General features: G+C 43.7%; 1 protein-coding gene across 1 annotated transcript in view; it reads left to right on the forward strand.

Annotated features, from left to right (window-relative positions):
• The window catches only part of SPAG6 (sperm associated antigen 6), an 83,814-nt gene that overhangs the window by 30,670 nt on the left and 31,621 nt on the right, over nucleotides 1–21,523 (forward strand). The window contains exons 4-5 of the mRNA XM_062211367.1: nucleotides 37–220; nucleotides 21,246–21,451. Of these exons, the coding sequence (XP_062067351.1) occupies nucleotides 37–220; nucleotides 21,246–21,451 (390 nt within the window). The remainder of the gene's footprint in view (nucleotides 1–36; nucleotides 221–21,245; nucleotides 21,452–21,523) is intronic.

Consider the following 21,523-nt stretch of genomic DNA (forward strand, 5'->3'; position numbering starts at 1 on the left):
CCATTCATCGGGAGTTTGTCTGTCTCACGCCTGCAGCGTTTCTACAAGAAAGCAGCCGCGTTCGTGTTCCGCGCAGTTAGCAAACACTCGCCCCAGCTCGCTCAAGCGGTCGTCGACTGCGGCGCGCTGGGCATTCTGGTGATATGCCTGGAAGATTTTGACCCTGGAGTCAAGGAGGCTGCAGCTTGGGCCCTTGGATATATCTCAAGACATAATGCAGGTAATGGAGCATATTTTAAAACAGGATTGTTGCCGCTCGGATTGATTGGGTACATCTGGTTTTGCCTACTAAGCCATCGATGGACTTTTAATGATGTTTCTGTACATTAGGAGAGAGAAGTTTTGAATGATGGCCAAGTTGATTGGCTCATATATTTGCAGAAAACCTATGGCCTTCAGTCTTTTTCTTTAATGAGTATAAGGGAGACTGAAAGAAGGGGAGAAAAGGAGAGCAGGTGGCAGGGTGTAGGGGAGTGGAGCAGATTCTCCAGACCTCGGTTAACTGACCCAGCTGGGAAGATTACTGAAGTTTGTCAGCCCTCAAAGGCTCCTGGATGTTCACTGTCACTCATGAGAGGGTGCTGTAGACCAACCAGGCGTCCTGTGACATGTGTGCCTGATGTGAGGAGGAAGGGGAGGAGTACCTTCCTCCTCCTAAGAACTGACAGCTGGGGCATGTGGTCATCAAAAACACACAGGGAACAGAACCGCCCCCACCACTTTGTAGAAGCTGCTTACGAACAGACAGCCTAAGAAGAAAAAACACATGTAAAAATGATCAACTTTGCCAACGATCACCAAACAGCATGTTAGATCATTAGTGAAAATGTATTTCCCACTTATATTATTTGGAGGTGGGAAGAGTAAGGCAGAACTATAGCCACGTGGCTGAGAGCACGGTGGCATCAGACGATCTGAGGTAGAGTCCTGGTACTAACACTTGGTTGCTGTGTGACTTTGAGCACGGCCTTTAAACTTTCAGAGCTGTAGCCTCTTCATCCGCCAACCAAGACTCTTAGTTATCCTGAGAATGATGAAATCATGCATGTAAAGTGCTGAGACCATACACGCGATCATACATGTCAGGTGCTTGGATATGATAATGTAAGGTATTCACATGGACAGGAGAGGTTGTAGAGGCCCTTGTGACAGTGGTGCCTGTTGATGTAGGAGCTACAAATTGTGGAAACTTGTGGGAACCAGTTTGACAAAAGGAATGTCAGTCATGAAAGTGTCCATGCTTACTCTCAAAATTTCCTGTTCTGGAAGTTCATCCTAAGGAAAGAATCCCACAGCACGTAAAATCTGTATTCATGCAAATGTTATTGTAGCCTTATTTGTAGTGTCAAAACACTTCAAATATTGGACAGAAATTCAATGGTTAAACTTTGATAGTCTTCTAATGGAATATCATGCAAAAAATTAAGTCAATTATGAACCCTACATGGTAACATGGAAAATTGGTTATAATATTAAAAACAGACTAAATTGCATGAGTATATTACTATGATAATAATGTGAAGATAAGTTTTTATATAGGCATAAATTACAAGGCAGATGTGTTATTACATGGGGTAAATTAAGAATGTGTTTTTTCTTTGTTCCCCAGAATTTACAGTGTGTGTGTCTGTACTAAATGTTCGCCACTGTGTGTTGAGTAGTTACTGTGTGCCTGGCCGTGTGCCTCATGTTTCAGGCACACTGTTTCATTTTGGTTGCTCCCCTTGGGTGGGTGTGACTCTCATTTTTAAATGGAGGAAGAAACTGGACGTGGAGAGGTTCCTGCAGTTACATTAATGGTGGGACGAGAACTGGAGTCTGTTTTTGTCTCCAAAGCCCGTGTTAGCTACCACACCATACGGCTTCACAGAATACTTCCTGAAAGAGAACTGAAGAAATACTTAAAAACAGAAACAGGAAAGAGCTCTCCCACAGTTATGTTTTTGGTTCTTAAACTGGTGACATTATTAGAGACAAAATAACAAAAAAGCATAGAAGTAAGTTGAGGGGAAAAAAAAACTATTATCATGGCTTAGAATGATTCAGGAGTAACACAATATCAATTAATTAATATATTAATTCCTTAATGTCTAAATTTTGGTTTCCCAAGTAGCATCACCTTAAGGCTATTGCTTAATATGTGTTGACTGAGTAAACTAAGGTAGTGTCTTCAGCTAGAAGCTGGGCACTGTGGGAAGCTGTAGGAGAATATTTAGTAAGGTTTTTTTGTGTATCACCAGGACCTTTTAGGGACTGTAGCATGAACATTTCACAGAATGGCTGCCCAGGAGCTCTCAGGGCCACCTGTACAGGTGCACTCCCTCGCAGGTGCCCACAGACAGCCTTTCTGCACTTTCCTTTGCTGAGGCCGGGTCAAGATGATTATTGCTCATAAACAGGATCTGTCATAGGGATCCTATTCCAATTTCTTATTATAAACTAGGTCCCACATGGGATTCCCACTGTAATTTCAATATTTCACAGTAGTTAGGGATCTGGGACCCAGAAGCTCCCTGAAGAGATTACTGCATCGATTTCTCCAAAGAAAAGGGAATTGTTGTCTAGGAAGCCGCAGATAGAGTCATTGCTCACATCTGTAACAGTGAAAATGGAGGAATTGCCTCCAAATGACCTGATTTCTTTCTCAATCATTTCCTAAAAAGGGAATATATTGAGGTTAATGAGAGGATATTCATTCAATGTTTTCTTCTTAGACATAAAATATTTGATCGGACAGTTTGAGAAATATAAATCTTTATTTAAATAGAGATGTAGAAGAAATAAAGTATACTTTTACAGGCATTAGAAGGAAAAACTTTCCTGCATAGGAAACAAAAATAAAATAAGCATATAATAGAAGATGAGAGAAGCCAGTGAGAACTATCTGACTTTGGCTTATTTGAATAATAAAATTTATAAAAGTTGCTTCTGGGTATAGATCTTAAAGCATTCTACAGGTAACCAAAGGGCACTGGGCACCAACAACCAGAGATTGTGGAGTTTTTCTTTTCCTCCCCGGCACTCTGTACAAATCCTGGTGTTAATCTGATGATTGAACTGCCAGGTATTCAATGCACAGGCTGGTGTTGACCTCCTCTGTGTTCTGCTGCTCAGTGACAGCTGAGCTGGACTCCATCTCCGACTGACTGCGGACTTTCTTCCTTCCCAGGGCTCTTTCCTGCTCTGCGGAGTTGTTCTATTAACCTGTCTGTCCACTTCTTCAGTGTCAGGTCTCTCACTGCTTCTAGGGGATGGTCTTGCCTTTGGAGCTAAAAGGATGCCCTGGAGGCCTGTGCTGGGTAGAAGTGGGAGGGACAGTAGGATTCTGCAGCCGCCAGGCTCCTCTCGCAGCTCCTTCCTCCCGGGCCCTGTGAGTGCCAGCAGCCCAGCAGCGGCACGCAGCGCTGTGGACAGGCGCTTGCAGTGACCTCCTCTGCAGACCGGGGAGGACAATGCCCTGCAGGAAGTGTGACAGCCAGAGCATCCACCTGCCTGCTTCTCCGTATTGGGCTCACAGACATGTTTTAAGAGTTTGTTTTGGGGACTTCCCAGCTTTTACAAATGCTGTCTCTCGATGGCCAATCAAGCATGCAGAAGAGGTAAGGTATCCTACAACTTTTAACCCGCTGTTACAATTGTCCTGTGTTGGATGAACAAACCCAAGGGAAGAGCTTCAAGGGTTTATTCTGGTCCCACAACTCTCCAGAGAGGAGCTGCCTGGCAACTACTCACAGCTTGTCAGTCTTCTTACACTATGAGAAAGAAACGTGTACAAGACCTCATCATTCTTCTTTTGAAGCTCCTGGTCATATGGGGAAGTCTTGCCAGATACCTCTGTTTTTAATCCCTGATGGCTGGTTTCCACATGTGTGACTGCTCTTTCTCTTGTAGACCTGATTTATGTCCAGCTCAGTAGCAGTTAGGAAGGAGATGAGCTTATTTCAGCCAGACATGAGCAGTGCTCACAGAGACTGGCCCATGTGCGCACTACAGAAACATTTAGTAGATTATATCCTGTTTACTAAATCAATAATGCAAGGAAGGAATCAAGACCGAGCTGACCAACTGGGTTGCTTCCTATTTTATAGACAATGATAAAATGATAAAAGGCCAAAGAGACTTTAAAATTCAGAATTTTTGAAAATATCCCTCTCATGCCACCCAAGTGCAGGTATCAGTAGCCTGAATAGTGTAGAATAGGTTTAGTTAGGAAGAGATCATTGTTTTTCAGCCATACTGAAAACAGTGGTGAGAACACTAAAAATCTGCTCTCTGGGCATGAGTGTCAGGCACAGCGGCGAAACTGCTGCTTGGGATGTCCACATCTCATATTAGAGTACTGGAGTTCAGTCCTAGCTCGACTCTAGATTCCAGCAGCCTGTCAGTTCTGCACCTTGGCGGGCAGAAGGTGATGGCTCAAGTAGTTGGGTCCCTGCCACCCTTGTGAAGAGACCTGGATTGAGCTCCCAACTCCTGGCATCACGGTGCAATGGATGAAGCCATCACTTAAGATGCCTGCATCCATATCAGAATACCTAGGATCAAGATCAACCTCCAAAGGCTGATCCAGCTCTCTGTTAATACACCTGGGAGTATTGCTGATGGCCCAAGTGCTTGGTTGGGTTCCTGCCACCTATATGGAAGTCCTGGATAGAGTTCCTGGCTCCTGACTTCAGCTTGGGCCAACTTTGGCTGTTATGGGCATCTGGGGAATGAACCAGCAGATGGAAGACCTCTCTGTCTCTGTCTGTCTCTCTCTGCCTTTCAAATAAATTTCAAAAAGTTAGCATTTTAAATCAGCTCCGAGGCTCACTTGGCTAATCCTCCACCTGCGGCGCCGGCACACCTTGTTCTAGTCCTGGTCGGGGCGCCGGATTCTGTCCCGGTTGCCCCTCTTCCAGGCCAGCTCTCTGCTGTGGCCCGGGAGTGCATTGGAGGATGGCCCAAGACTTGGGCCCTGCACCCTCATGGGAGACCAGGAGAAGCACCTGGCTCCTGGCTTCGGATCAGCGTGGTGCGCTGGCCGCATTGCGCCGGCCACAGTGGCCACTGAGGGGTGAAACAACGGAAAAGGAAGACTTTTCTCTCTGTCTCTCTCTCTCTCACTGTCCACTCTGCCCGTCAAAAAAATTTTTAAAAAATTAGAAAGTTAGAATTTTAATTATAGCTCTTTTATATTTTACTCAGTTATCTAATTTATTGGTCATTTTCTTTTTTAAAAAATATTTATTTATTTATTTATTTATTTGAAGTCAGTTACACAGAGAGATAAGGAAAGACAGAGAGAGAGAGAGAGAGAGAGAGGTCTTCCATCCTCTAGTTCACTTCCCAGTTGGCCACAATGGCAGGAGCTGCACCGATCTGAAGCCAGGAGCCAGGAGCTTCCTCTGGGTCTCCCATATGGGTGCAGGACTTGGGCCATCTTCTACTGCTTTCCCAGGCCATAGCAGAGAGCTGGATTGGAAGAGGAGCAGCCAGGACTTGAACCGGCGCCCATATGGGATGCTGGCACTGCAGGCAGTGGCTTTAACCACTACACCACAGTGCCGGCCCCTTGGTCATTTTCAGATTTCAGTTTGCGTGCTAGTTAAAATACATTGTCATTCTTCTGTGTTTTTATTTCCTGCAGTTTTTTTTTTAGTTAGGAACTCTTGGTTAATAAAATCTTATTATTATTATTTTTTAGAATTTTGGATATGGAATAAGAGGGTGTAATCAAATAACTTAATTTCTTAGTCATTCAGACCTATAGCTTCTTATATGAAGCTCACAATCAATATCATCATAGTAATCACCAAAAAGAATGTGAGGATGGGTGTTGTGCTTGAGATGCCCCCATCCCATATAGGAGTGTCCTGGATTGAGTCCAGTCTCCACTTCTGCTTCTAAGCCAGCTTCCTGCTAACGTGCCTGGGAGGCAGCAGATGATGGCTTGAGTACTGAGTCCCTGCTGCCTACCTAGGAGACCCAGATGGAGTTTTTGGCGTCTGGTCTCAGCCTAGCCCAGCCTTGACTGTTGCAGACATTTGGGAATGAATCAGACTGGATGGACTATGTCTTTGTCTTTATATCATTCTGCTTTTCAAGTAAATAAAAATGTATTGGTAAGCATCTAAAAGAAAGCATTTGAGGCACTTGTGTGTATTACCATTTCTTTTTTTTTAACAATATAAATTGGCTAAGATCTCACCTCTATGCCTTTTGACGTGAGTTAAAAGAATTGATACAGATAAGCATAAATGGTCATCCAGACATCTGGCCAAACACTGGACAGGAATGTGTATAATGCATTAGGTATGTATAATGCATTAGGTAACTGTACAATGGACTAAATGAGAGATGAATCATGAGGTACATTATCTTCTCTCATCCTCTGGTTCACTCCCCAAATGACTTCAATAGCCAGGGCTGAGCCAGGCCAAAACCAGGAGTCAGAAACTCCATCCAGGTCTCTTGCATGGGTGGCAAGGGATCAAGTACTTGGGCCATCATCTGCTGCCTCCGCAGCATATTATCAGGAAGTGGATTGGAAGTAGAGGTAGGACGCGATCCAGGTACTCTGCTATGGGGAGCAGGCATCCTAAGGGGGGGAGCCTAACCCTCTGTGCCACAATGCCTGCCCCGTTTTCTTTCTTCTTAAGGACTTTATGAAATCCAGTACTCAGTAAACAGACCCTGGGGCAGAAATACAGGGGGAGGTGACATGTGCAGTTATAAGAGGAAGGAAAGCTGAATGCTCCATGGAAAAATACCTCCTCTATGTTAAAGTACCTAAAATTCTTTCCGTCTAAGGCTTCATTTCTATTCCAATACCTACGGGAGAGATGGCACCTAATGTGTGCTGGATGGCTGAAGGAAGCTTCAGGAGAAGGAGATACCAGCGGTGTGGAAATAAACCAGGTTTAAATAATGCCTTCTTGAACTTGGTTTATTTCCCAGTCACTTGTGTATCAGTCTACCTAGTACCTTTAAGATATTGAAGAAAAAAACCACTTTTATTTACACTTGAGTTTCTAGAGGCACATTAGGCGTAATGTACTTGATTGAGATTTGAAAGTATTCCAACTGAGTATTCACAGACATCTACAAGAGCATTATTATTATTATTATTATTATTTTTGACAGGCAGAGTGGACAGTGAGAGAGAGAGAGAGAGAGAAAGGTTTCCTTTGCCATTGGTTCACCCTCCAATGGCCACTGCAGCCGGCGCATCGCGCTGCTCTGAAGCCAGGAGCCAGGTGCTTCTCCTGGTCTCCCATGGGGTGCAGGGTCCAAGGACTTGGGCCATACTCCACTGCACTCCTGGGCCACAGCAGAGAGCTGGCCTGGAAGAGGGGCAACCGGGACAGAATCCGGCACCCCAAGTGGGACTAGAACCTGGTATGCCGGCACTGCAGGCGGAGGATTAGCCTATTGAGCCGCGGCGCTGGCCTACAAGAGCATTATTAAAAGCTCAGGACTAGGGCCGACACTGTGGTGCAGTGGGTTAAAGCCTGGCCTGCAGTGCTGGCATCTCATATGGGTGCTGGTTTGAGTCCTGGATGCTCTACTTCTGATCCAGCTCCCTGCTAATCTGGGAAAGCAGCAGAGGATGGCCCAAGTGCTTGGGCCCCTGCACCCATGTGGGAGACCCAGAAGAAGCTGCTGGCTCCCGGCTTCGGATCAGCTCAGCTCTGACTGTTGTAGCCATTTGGGTAGTAAACCAGTTAATGGAATACCTTTCTCTGTCTCTACTTCTCTACTTTCTCTTTCAAATAAATAAATCTCTTTTTTTTTAATCTTTTTAAAAACACAGGACTTTGTTAGCATAAGAATTATACTTTGAAATAAGACATGCTCATCAATTTATCTTACTATTGGTCTTAAAATCCATACTCTACTAGCAAATAAGAACTATATTGTTATTTTTTGTTAGCTGATTGATTTCGCAGTTAAGTTTTTGAGACCCACTTTGTTCTCCTCTATGGTTCTATATGAATGAACTAGCTTACTATAAATGAGTAGAACAATCATCAAAGCATTGTATTCAAAATAGGACCTGTTGGGGGCCAGCACCATGGTGTAGTGGGTGAAGCCGCTCCAGTTTGAATCCTGGCTGCTCCACTTCTGATCCAGCTCTCTGCTATGGCCTTGGGCCTCTGCATCAGACTGGAAGAAGCTCCTGAATCCAGCTTCGGATCAGCTCAGCTCTGGCTGTTGTGGCCATTTGGGTAATGAACCAGCAGATGGAAAACCTGTTTCTCTCTCTGCCTTTGCCTCTCTTACTCTACATTTCAAATAAATAAATCTTTTTTTTTTTTTGACAGGCAGAGTGGACAGTGAGCGAGAGAGAGAGAGACAGGTCTTCCTTTTTGCCGTTGGTTCACCCTCCAATGGCCGCTGCGGCCGGTGCATCTCGCTGATCCGAAGCCAGGAGCCAGGTGCTTCTCCTGGTCTCCCATGTGGGTGCAGAGCCCAAGGACTTGGGCCATCCTCCACTGCCTTCCCGGGCCATAGCAGAGAGCTGGCCTGGAAGAGGGGCAACCGGGATAGAATCTGGCGCCCCAACCGGGACTAGAACCCGGTGTGCCGGTGCCGCAAGGTGGAGGATTAGCCTGTTAAGCCACGACGCCGGCCAAATAAATAAATCTTAAAAAAAAAAAAAAAATGTTCCTGGCCGGCGCTGTGGCTAATCCTCTGCCTGCAGAGCTGGCACCCCGGGTTCTAGTCCCGGTTGGGGCGTTGGGTACTAGTCCCGGTTGCTCCTCTTCCAGTCCAGCTCTCTGCTGTGGCCCGGGAGGGCAGCGGAGGATGGCCCAAGTGCTTGGGTCCCTGCACCTGCATGAGAGACCAGGAGGAAGTACCCGGCTCCTTGCTTCGGATCGGCGCAGCGCCGGCTGTAGTGGCCATTAGGGGAGTGAACCAATGGAAGGAAGACCTTTCTGTCTGTCTCTCTCACTGTCTATAACTCTGTCTCTCTCTCTTACTGTCTTAACTCTGCCTGGCAAAAAAAAAAAAAAAAAAAAGGTTCCCTATTAAAAAAAGATAGCACCTGTGACTTGGAAAGATCATTTACCACTTAAGAGTAATGTAACCATTTGTGTCCTAACGCTACAACTAACCATAAAGCATTTCTCTGTATCTCCTTAGATTTCACAGTACATTTTAATCAGTATGGCAGCCACTAGTCTCATGTGACTGTTGCATACTTGAACCATGGCTAGTGTAACTGAGCAACTAAATTTTAAATCTTACTTTTAGTTAATTCACATTTAAAAATTGATACTCAATGTAGTTACTAGAAAATTTTAGGTATGATTGAGAAAACTTGGGTATATGGATCTACTTTTCCAACTGTAAACTTTGTGAAATCTAAATGTAAATTGAGCATTTATGAGAACTAAGCAGCTGAATTGAATTTCAAGTATAAAATACACACTGGACTCCAAGGGTTGGTATGATAAAAATAATGTAAAATATCTCAGTACAGTTTAAAAATATTTATTGCATGCTGCAATTATGTTTCAGATGGGTTGAATTAAGATATATTCAAATGTATTTCACCCATTTCTTTTTACTTTTTAAATGTGGTTACTTTCAAATTTTAAATTATATTATGTGACTCACATTTCTTTGGGTAACACTAACTTAGAATTACTCTACCTGTGCTTTGTGGATATTTGTTAAGAGGCAATGTGGTAGTTATGCTGTGGCCTCAAAAAGTCATACATAATATTTGTATTTATCAATTACTGTAACTCTAGTGTGCAGTAAGTTAAAAATACCATTTGGGGATAAGTAAATGTTGCTTCAACTTATAGCAATTACTTACTTGATATAAGAGCTACATGGAAAATATGTGGCTAAACTGTCAGTCTCATCTGATGTGTTTGTTTATAAGAATCCACACTTTGGAAAACAGTTTTCCAGTATATGTTAGGTTGACCTGTATGAAATTACCTGGATTTGACTTCTTAAAGGTTCATTTATTTATTTGAAAGGCAGAATGACAGAAAAGAGGGAGAGAGAGAGAAGAAAGAGAGAGAATCTTCTACCCTTGGTTCATTCTCCATCATCCCACAACAGCCAGTTCTAGGTCAAGCTGAAGTCAAGAGCCAGGAACTCCATCCAGATCTCACCATGTAGGGCGGCAGGAAACCAAACACCTGGGGTACCACCTGATGCCTCCCAGAAACATTAAGAGGAAGCTGGATTGGAAACTCATTGTAGCTGGGACTTGAACCAGGACCTGCTACACCACAACACCTGTCCCTATTTGATTGTTTTTAGTCAACAACAACAACAAAAAATGGCTTAGTTAAAAAAAAATCAAGAACCTCAACAAACACCAACACCCTCTCCCCCAATAATTTCACTTCTGGGTGTGTAACTTAACTCTCAGGTGTGCACACATACGTGTGTGTGTGTGTGTGACCTGTACTTCCCAACCTCCAAGGTCCTGTGCCCTCATCTTGACATCTTTGTGTAGTCTCTCCCCGTGTCCTAGGATCAGCCTGTGTGAGCAGCAGACATCCTGCTATGTCACTACTGAGAACAGCTATAGACACTCAGAGCTTCTGTCCGTGACATATTCAGGTCACTTGCTCTGGGTCCAGTGCCATGTCGTGAGGACCCTACAGAAATGGGGTAGCCAGCTAGACATCGAGGCCTCTCAACAACTGCCGCCACAGCTTGCACCAGACTCTGAGCCCAAACCACCAAGCTGAGCTGCACCCTGGTTCCTGACCCACAGAAACTGAGATAAGTGATGTTGTAAGCCGCTATGGTTTGGGTCATTTCTTACATAACAAGAGGTAACTAACCTGTCATATGAATGCAAAAGAGGTTTTTTATGCTATAACGCTTTATAGCAAGCAACCAAACCCAACCAACACAACACCGATTAAACGTCCTGAAGGGGGCGCTTGTGTGAGTTACGGCATACTGGCTCGGTGGAGCAGTTAGAAATGCTGGGTTAGGGCCGGAGCCGTGGCTCACTAGGCTAATCCTACGTCTGCGGCACTGGTACCTTGGGTTCTTGTCCCAGTTGCTCCTCTCCCAGTCCAGCTCTCTGCTGTGGCCCGGGAAGGCAGTGGAGGATGGCCCAAGTGCTTGGGCCCTGCACCCCATGGAGACCAGGAGAAGCACCTGGCTCCTGGCTTCGGATCAGCGCCGCGTCAGCCGAGGCAGCCATTTGGGGGGGTGAACCAACGGAAGGAAGACCTCTCTCTCTCTCTCTCTCTCTCTCACTGTCTGCCTGTCAAGAAAGAAAGAAAGAAAAGAAAGAAAGAAAGAAAGAAAGAAAGAAAGAAAGAAAGAAAGAAAGAAAAGAAAGAAAGAAAGAAAGAAAGGAAAGAAAGAAAGAAAGAAAGAAAGAAAGAAAGAAAGAAAGAAAGAAAGAAAGAAAGAAAGAAAGAAAAGAAATGCTGGGTTAGTTCCATCCTCAGGAATGAAAGTAGACAGCAGAAGCCCATAAGGGGCTTCAAGGAACCCCCCGGGGGAAGTCAGACTAGGAACAGCTGGTCAGCGACCACTTTTGGAAAAAAAACACCATGCAAACTCTCTTTCCTGTTTCCTCTCTCCTTTGCCTGTGCTTGTAGAGAATTCCGTAGTTTTTACTGTCCCACCTGCTCCATCAGACTGAGCTCTGGAAGGCTGTGACTTTAGTCCTCGACTGAAGCAGAGTTAACAGCAGTGACCCTTCCATAACAAACTACGCGTTTTCCATGTCAAGTTTTTTTCCCAAGTGGAATACAAAACTGTAGGTAGAGTGAAACCACAACTATTGTTGCAATGCTATATAGAGTAGCAAAAAAAAAATAGAAAAAAACCTTCTAGATACAAAAAGTCTATTCTGTAAAGATCTGATTGCAGTGACTTTATTATTACTTCATTCTTTGCCAGGACACTCTGGATGCTCTGTGTAGCTTTGCCTTACTTTATTCAACTGAGTCTAAGCTGCTGAAAGTCTAATATTAAACTGGGGTGGGGGTTAAAATTCCTCTAAATTTCCCCCTACCTATTGTATTCCAAGGCCATACCCAAGTCAGTATTTCCTCCCAGTTTCTCTTCCTCTGACTTTTCCTTATTACGTTTTGAAGCTGCTTTTTGTTTTTATTTCTTAAAGATTTATTTATTTGAAAGGCAGAGAGAGAGAGAGAGAGAGAGAGAGAGAGAGATCTTCCATGTGCTGGTTTATTCCCCAAATGGCCGCAGCCTCCAGGGCTGAGCCAGGCCAGAGCTGGGAGCCAGGAACTCCAACCGGGTCCCCCACAGTGTGGCAGGGGCCCAAGTACTTGGGCTATAATCCATTGCTTTCCTAAGCAAATTAGCGGGAAGCCGGATCAGAAGCAGAGCAGCCAGGACGGTGGTATCACAAGCAGCGGCTTAATCTGCTGCACCACAAAGCAGGCCTTGCTCTCCCTACTTGAGCTCCAAAAGAGCTCTCTTTCCATCCCGGCTGACTGTCATTTTTCACTAAAGCCCCATTAACTCCAGATCAATGGCTTGTTTGAGTCACTTGACTTTAAAGGAGCCTGAATTATTTAGTCTGCAAAGCAAATGTGTGTATATATGTTAATCTTTAAACTCTCACCAGGCCTGCCTGTCAGGGGTAAGCCAATGGCTCTGAAGACTGCAGAGGAAAGTGGGGTGGACGTGATGAGAGTAGGAAAAATGGCATGTGAGTTAGTGTGGGGGGGGATATAAAAATCACAGGTAGGACTTTGTCATATGATATGCAAATTCCTTCTCCATGCTTTCCTCACTTCCACCTGTCTTAGGAGATGTCAACCTCTCAGCTCAGAGTTAAAGCCAAGGGGCCCAAGTTGTCACCTGTGGAGGGATGGTGCCTCTCTTGGCCGTGTAGGTGCAGAACACAGGTTTTGTGGGAGCCAGCCTCTGGGAGGACCCCCAGGGTGCTGCCTTCTGCTGCTCAAATACTTGTGGATTTGACAGTGCCACGGGGCACTGATGAAATAGAGCAGGAGTGAGGGGTCCCATGCCCCGCAGCTTCTGCCTTGGGTCTTCTCTTTTGGCTCACTCACTCTAGGGAGGGTCTCATGGCGAGGAGCAAGGATGCTGCAGCCCCAGCCAACACCTTGATGGTAGCCAGGTGAGATGTGCTGAATCTGAATCCCTCCTCCCTTCCTGGCTAAGCCCCTCCTAGATGATGCCTGAGCTATAGGAGCTGAGAGATAGCACATGTTTGCCGTTCTAAGCTGCCGAGCTTGGTGTAGACATCTGAACCAGCTGTAAACTGGGTTAGACCAGAAATGAAACACATTTCTTTTACTTTGGAAGTGCTGTTACCAAAATCCTATTTGGAGGATGGTCAGTAAACAGCCAGCTTTGGCACCGGCTGCACCGCATTGCCTTTTGTTTTAATTTCACCCATGCAAAACCTGGTTGAATAGGACAGCTGATTATTATAAACATAAGATTAATATCATAAGTGGTAGACACATTTTAAATGTATATTTTTAGCCCACTTTATTTCAAAAAGGGTTTGAAGTATTACAGCTATATATTTTTAGGGCTAGATGCAAAAACCAGCCCACTAAAATTTTATAAAAATTTGTTTATTTGACAGGGAGAGAGAGAGAAAAGAGAGAGAGAGAGACTCCATTAACTTGTTCACTTCCCAAATGCCAACAGGCAGAGGCTGAAGCTGAGAGCCAGGAACTCAATGCAGGTTTCCCAGGTGGGTGGCAAGAACCCAATTACTTGAGCCACCACCTCCTGCCCCCCAGGGTCTGTGTTAGCAGGAAGCTGGAGTCCAGAAACCCAGGCATTTCAGAATGGGATGTGGACATCTTCACCTCTAGGCTAAACCTCTGCCCCTATTTTATAATGGAACAAATAAAATAGAACTTCTATAGATCTTAGACCTAAAAGCGGTGTTTGAAAATTAAAAAGCAATAAAACTGAACAAAATAAGAGTTCTAGAAGAATTTTGAACTAGTGTGCTAGGTTCATATTTTTTTCTTTGGTTCCCCTTTTTGCTTTTAGAGAACATTTTCAAGTCCTATTTATGAGTTCTCACAATCATTTAATTCTGTGCAAAGTCTTCTCTCCATGCTGAGATTAACTTTTTTTTTTTTTTTTTTTGCAGTCCAGTTTTTAGGGTTTAGTCAATTTTCTTGGAATTCTGGTCTGAATTTCTTACATAACCTCTGTAGTGGTTCTCCCTTTATGACTTCAGGAAGCAACTGTGGAAAGAACATCAGCTTTCTGTGTCCAGAGAGCTCCCCGCAGGTTGTTCCAGAAGGTGCATGAGTTAAGCCTGAGGTTGTAAATGGTGATTTGGGCTGGGCTGGCCCACAAACCCATGTGTTTCCGTTGGCCCCAACTGTGTTGTCTCACACAGTGTTCTTTAAAAAAAAAAAATTAGCCGACACCTAAAACCCAGGCAACTTTGCACTGCAAAACCGCTCTGACAAGGGGTAGCCTGTATCCTGCCTTGGCCACCTCGGGCTGAGGCTCAGGGACTGCTGCCCCTTGCACATGAGGCTGAAATTTTCTCCACATCCCTACCACTCCCATTCTCTTTCTAACCTCCTCTGGCTTGGCTTCTTTCAGTACCCTGCCTGGGCTCTGTGGGCATTTGAGTTTCCCACTGGCAATCTGAACAGATAGTTTTCACTATGATGTAATTAGGAAGAGAGCTGAGAGCACTGTGAAAAGCAAGATCCCTTTGGCTTGACTGGCCTGGCTTTCCCTGCATCAGCCCTGCCTAGCTCTGCTGTGCCTTCCCTCATTAGCTCAGAGTCAGTGCTCACCTTCTGCGCAACCAGCTTCAGGTGGTACTAATGCGAGCAATGTTGTTGATGATAAAAATTCTCCCTTTGACCTGTGTTCTTTTTGCATTTTCAATTCAAAAGTTGTACTGAGGTTTTTGTTATTCCAAACTGAAGATTTTGATCCATTTAAATAGTAATACTTCGGATACATTAGTGAGGGAGAAATACAACTGCAGCCTTTAGTGAGCTACGATGAAATCAAACAAACCAAAAAAAAAAAAAAAAAAAAACAACTACTTTCCCAGGCAGCCCAGGATGAAAACCTTAAGAAAACACAACTGTGTAAGCAACAAAAACCTGCCACCACCAAATTTCGTATGTTACTATTATTCAAAAAGTTGTGTGCACATAAGCTTCATAGATGTTACTAGAAAGAATTATGGGAAAACAGGCCGTGAAGTGTGATGCTACCTCCCACGCCTTGTCACAGTCCCAGGGGCAGGCTGCCTCAGTTCCTTCACTCAACAATGAGCTGTTCTTGAGGCCGAATGGAACTCGTTATTGCTTTACTGAAAACAGCTGACCACCATAGCAATGGACTGAAAATGTAGTTGTCTATGTGTATGCAACAAGTGGCCTTAATATTTGTGAATAAGGTGCTACTAGATAATTTTATCGTCTTTGAGAATTTGTAGTCTAAAAATGGTTTAAAATGAGTAACTCTTAACATTTACACAATGTCACATTTTAAGGGCATGCATTAAATCAGCATGGTAAGTGAAAAAATAAATCAATGATGTTTCTAGTATATACTGTAATGGTTCAGAGAAGAATAACTGCATATTCTTAATATTTTATCTGGAGGAGACATACATTCTTTCTTTTTTTTAAAAGATTTTATTTATTTATTTATTTATTTATTTATTTGACAGAGTTATAGACAGTGACAGAGAGAGACAGAGAGAAAGGGCTTCCTTCTGTTGGTTCACCCCCCAAATGGCCGCCATGGCCAACGCTGTGCCAATCTGAAGCCAGGAGCCAGGCGCTTCTTCCTGGTCTCCCACATGGGTGCAGGGGCCCAAGGACTTGGGCCATCCTCCACTGCCCCCCCTGGGCCACAGCAGAGAGCTGGACTGGAAGAGGAGCAACCAGGACTAGAACCTGGTGTCCATATGGGATGTGGGCGCTGCCGCAGGCGGAGGATTAACCAAATGAGCCACAGCACCGGTCCCATTCTTCCGTTTTTAAAATAAGAAATTCTCTGCTTTATTGAGAAATAAGCTAAAAGTTTTCTATTTGTTTTTCTTTGGTAATAGAAATGGTAGTATAGTTAGTCCCAGTAGCTATATGTATGCACACAAGAGAGGTTTATCTTTAAAAAATAACTCACTGAAGAAAATTTGGCAGATACAAATACAGAAAAAAAAATATCACCAGTAGTACCATCAGCACAATATAAATACTGTTAGTGTGTTTGTATAAAATGTAGCTTTTTTTCTTTGTGTTTATTCAACATAGTTATAATCACTCTGATCTATCTTGATATCTAACAGTATAACAGTATATAATTATGTGAAATGTTGTTGCATGTTAGAAGAAGATATATTTAAAAAGAAATAGTTTTGGGATCAGGCATTTGGCACAGCAGTTAAAACACCACTTGGGATGGCCCCACCATATTGCGGTACTTGGGTTTGGTCCCAGCTCTGCTTCCAGTGAGGCTTCCTGCTCATGCACACCCTGTGTGGCAGCAGATGGTGGCTCAAGTATGAGCACCTGTCCCCCGGGGGGAGATCTGGGTTGAGTTCTCGGTTCCTCACCTGGCTTTGGGGTGTGAACTAGCAGGTGTAACCGCTGTCTCTGTCTTCCTGCTTTCTAAATTAATTTAAAAATCCTCCTTGCAAAAAATTGTTTTAAAAATGATAAATTTCTTAGCTCACTGATTTTTTTGGTCAACCTTTTATGGGCATCTAAGTCTATACACCAAAATTTTGTTTGTGAATATTAATTCTTTGGTTACTTTTTTAATGTTTATTTTTATTTATTTGTAAGGCAGAGCGACAGAGAAGGAAAGAGGGAGAGAGAAAGAGAGAGAGAGAGAGAGATTTTCCTTGTATTGAGTCACTCCCCAAATGCCCACATTTGTTGCAGGGACTGGGCCAGGCCAAAGCCGGGAGCCAGGAATGCTATCGGGTCTTCCACATGGGTGACAGGGACCCACGTACTTGAGCCATCATCTGTTGCTTCCCAGGGCGAGCCTCTGCAGGAAGCTGGATCAGCAACAGAGCAAGACTGGATCCTAGGAGCTCCGTCCCTAGTGGCAGTTTCACCTGCCCGTGCCGCAACATCTGCCCCATATCAGTCTTCCACTGCATAAATATGATAACCAGTTGAGTGTATCTGTAAGCTCAACGTCAAGTGAGACTGTGGCTCACTAGGCTAATCCTCCATCTGCGGCGTCGGCACTCAGGGTTCTAGTCCTGGTTGGGGCACCAGTTCTGTCCCGGTTGTTCCTCTTCCAGTCCAGCTCTCTGCTGTGGCCCAGGAAGGCAGTGGAGGATGGCCCAAGTCCTTGGGCCCTGCACCCGCATGGGAGACCAGGAGGAAGCGCCTGGCTCCTGGCTTCGGATCGGCTCTGCGTGCCGGCCGTGGCAACCATTTGGAGGGTGAACCAACGGAAGGAAGACCTTTCTCTGTCTCTCTCTCTCACTGTCTAACTCTGCCTGTCCAAAAAAAAAAAAAAAAAAAGTGAGCTCTGTGAGTTTTCTCCCAGGGGAAATAATATTTTAGCTGTGTGAAATTCTGTATGTTTTTTGGTTCCTACTGTTTTTCTTAGAGTAGAGAGGTAGAGGAAAGATGAGCCGGGGAGAAAGAAGCCAGGCGGGGAGCATTTCCTGAAATGACACCCAGTGTCACTTTCCCAGTGATGGGTCATGTCCCCGCCCCAAGCGGAGTCTGCTAGAACAAGATGGCCTTTTACTCTGATCTCCTTCCCCGGGATCTAGCCAAGTTCCCAGCGCAGAGTGAGTGTTTAGCGGACACAGGGTGAGCGACAGAAGAAAGGAGATCCTGTACCCCTCCCACGCCTGGGAGAGGAACTCACTGCTATCAGGATTATTTTTAGTGTAGTGGCAGACTATCAACCACAAGTGACTGAAACATTAAGGATGCTTTTTATACACATGACGCAAAGTTCAGAGTCAGGGTGGTGCCAGAGTCCTTCAGGCAGCCGGATGGCGTTGTGGAGGGCCCAGCTGTTTTTCATTGTTGCACGCAGCTATCCTTGGTGTATGGATGATTTCTTCCTTGATTGGTAAGGTGGATGTAGCAGTTCCAGATATGAGTTGTAGACTTGACCACCTCCAACCGAGAACAGGTGGGGTGTTCTCCTGTGCACCTGGGTTTGTCACAGAGGAAAAGCTTTTGCAGACACTTGCAGCTGACTTCTGCTCAGGCTCCATAGCCAGGATTGGCTCACAAGCCCACGCTTTGGTTGACAAAGACTACTGGGTAGACGCTGACGGTGACTGGCACAAAAACACGTGAGGAAGCAACAGTTGGGAAAAAGGAGAGAGGAATGCCATAGAAATGAGTGGCGGAGGTGAGCCAAAAGAGCTAGCCTGTACAGTGTGTACTGCATAGTAGGTGTGCGTCACTTAAGCCTGTTGCATTCTTGTCTGTATATGTACTCTGTCTTACATGTAGAATCTGTATGAAGGTAGTTGAACCATATTACTTCTTTCGGAAATTTTATTTATTTTTATGCTTTTGAGAGGCAGTATATATATAATATATCTATATGTATATATACTATAGATATACTATATATACCCATATATAGGTATATATAATATATATAATATATATACTATAGATATATAGCATATCTATAGTATATAGTATAATAGACATATAGTATAGATAGTATATATATAGATATTTAGTGTGTGTATATATGTATATATATATACTATATATCTATAGTATATATATAGATATATATATAGTGAGCAAGAGAGAGAGAAACTGTACCAGAAACAGAGAAATAAAGATCTTACATCTGCCAGTCTACTCCCCAAATGCCTGCAACAGCCAGGCCTGGGCCAGGCCAAAACTGGGAGCCAGGAACTCAATCTGGGTTTCTCATGTGGATGGCAAGGATCCAAGTACTTGAGTCATCACCTGCTGCCCTTTCAGGGAAGCTGAACCAGGACTCGAACCAGGCACCCTGAAACGAGATGCTGGCATCCCAGGCAGTGTCTTAACTACTGCACAGAATGGCTGCCCCAACATTATTCCTGAGGACCAATGCATGCCACCAAGGAGCAGATGTCAGTTTCATAGGGCCTCACACATCTGGAGATGTCAGGTATGAAGATGTGAAATTCCAAGCATGGCATTGGCAGGCCCAGTCCAGGTCCTAGGAAACTTGCTCACTTTCCCAGCCAGTGTTTCTCCAGTCATTCCCAATCTCCTGCACGTTTCTGATCCCTGCTCTGAAGAGAATGGGAAACAGCTCAGGATGGGCTTGGGTACCAAGTCAAAGGAACAAGGTTTGCCTTCGCACTAACACAGTAGTATTCAAGCGAAGGAGGAAATGGCAGTCTGCTAACTACTCAACAGAAGGATAAAATGTATGAGAATTATACAACTATTTATAAAACAGAACCTTGAATTTTTGTTAACAGCACTTTTAAACAATTGCGGTTTATTGCATAGAAACTATATATAACAGTGAAAATACATGAGTAGATTAATTGATCCTTATACTCTCTGGAAACAAAATGTTCAGCCCATTATATATATTCCAGGTAGAATTAAATAGGTACATAAAAGTTGATATTTCTATAGAACACCTGTATAATCTGAATTGAACTGAATTCTTAAGTAACACGTGAATAACAAACAGAAAACGTGAGTGCTATGTTTAGAAATTAATTTGTACATCATATATGCTATTTTCTGCCCATCTCCTTGGGTGGTGTGGAGTGGGGAGGGGAGCGAGGCAATGATGACCTGTTTCACCTGCTGTCTTGTTGATCCTCAGGCTGTTGGCAGTAGCATTGCAGGGGCTGCGTCTGAGGAGGAGTCTGTTTTATTGCTAGGTTGGTTCACCAGTCTGTTGTTGCTATTGACTTTTATAAAACCCCACAAAACATGTTCCTCTTTTCTATCTCTGGTTCTTGAGATCACATATGACCTTCCCACTTTATACAATATTTCACACCAGATTTGAAAATCGAAACATCTAGCTGTTAATGAGCATGGTGTTCATTTATAGCGGTGTGTCATCGGCCCTGGAGTCGAATGAGCCTGGCACATAATAACCTTCCATTAATACTCGTTTTGTGAAAGAGTGAGTGAGTCATTTCTACAACGGTGAGACTTTGAGGATAATTATGATCATTTCAGCAAAACAAGTATTACACATTAACCTGTGGTTGCTAACGTTATTTTCTTTTAGAAAAGGAGATCTTAAGTAATCTTTTAAAAAATTAAATACTGTGTTTCCTTCAAATTACAGACTTTCAGTGATATGCTGAATAGATACCTCGGCTTAACAATTAAGACATTTATGTATTGCTAAAGCACTATGAATCTGGGCAAATAAAAACATAATTTGCCAGGAAGAGATGATAGAAATGGGCGTATGTGGTAGACTCAAAGAGGCCCTGAGCCTAATAAAAGCAGATGTATAACTCTCTATGGTGCTTTATGCTTCTGAGACTTTTTTAAACAAATATTTTATATGGATTTGCCTGCCTTTCTCCCATTCTCTAGAAATTAAAATATGTTGTTTTTATGGCTATTATTCTTGGCCACACAAGTAAATCAGCATGTGTATTCAGAAAATAACTTACTTGATTTCTGACACATAATATGGTTAAGATGAATTTATTTTTAACATTATATATATATATATATATAAAAGTGTGTGGCTCTATCGTGAGTCTCATTTTCAAAGAATTTTTGTATGTACAATGAAAATGCAACTTTTAATTTTATATAAAGCTTTTAAAAAAATCTTCCAAAGTCCTGTGAGATGGAAAGAATTTAAAAATTGACATCATTGGCACAAGATTCATGTTAATGTTTACTCATGTAAATAGCACAAAATACTACCTAATTAGTGTGGTTGGTAAATTTTTGGTACTTTAATTTTCTGTGTTATTGTAAACCATGCATAAAATGCTTGCCTATTGAGAAGTGCAGAATTGTCAGAGCTTAAACAGCTGACATCTGCTTACTCTCTTAAAAAAAAAAAAAAGAATAACAAGCCATTTCAGCCTAATCTACCTCAAATGTGTTCATGTAAATGGAGGTCCATCTATTGACCTGTGTTCTTTTCAGCTCAGGATTGGTCCACATGGTTTATGGGACCAGGAAGGCTGATTTGAAATGCAGATGTCGAGAGAGTGAAGTACACCCTCCCCTTTTTTCTTTGCTGTATCTGTCAGGGTGAAAAATGGCTTGCACAAGGGTCAGTCACCCATACTCACTTAATTACTTTTCTTGGGCCCACAGAACTGTCACAAGCTGTGGTGGATGAGGGAGCTGTTCCTCTCTTAGTCCTCTGTATCCAGGAGCCGGAGATTGCTCTGAAAAGGGTTGCTGCCTCAGTCCTCAGCGACATCGCCAAGCATTGTCCGGAATTAGCACACGCCGTGGTGGATGCAGGAGCCATCCCTCACCTCGCTCAGATGATCGTCAGTCCCAACGCGAAACTGAAGGTATTCTGAAAGAAGGTCAAAACAGTACTCAAACCCTGCTGCTTACGACCCGAAAGAAAGAAAACGCGTCTA

Source organism: Lepus europaeus, chromosome 14 (assembly GCF_033115175.1).
Source record: "Lepus europaeus isolate LE1 chromosome 14, mLepTim1.pri, whole genome shotgun sequence".
Taxonomy (NCBI): domain Eukaryota; kingdom Metazoa; phylum Chordata; class Mammalia; order Lagomorpha; family Leporidae; genus Lepus; species Lepus europaeus.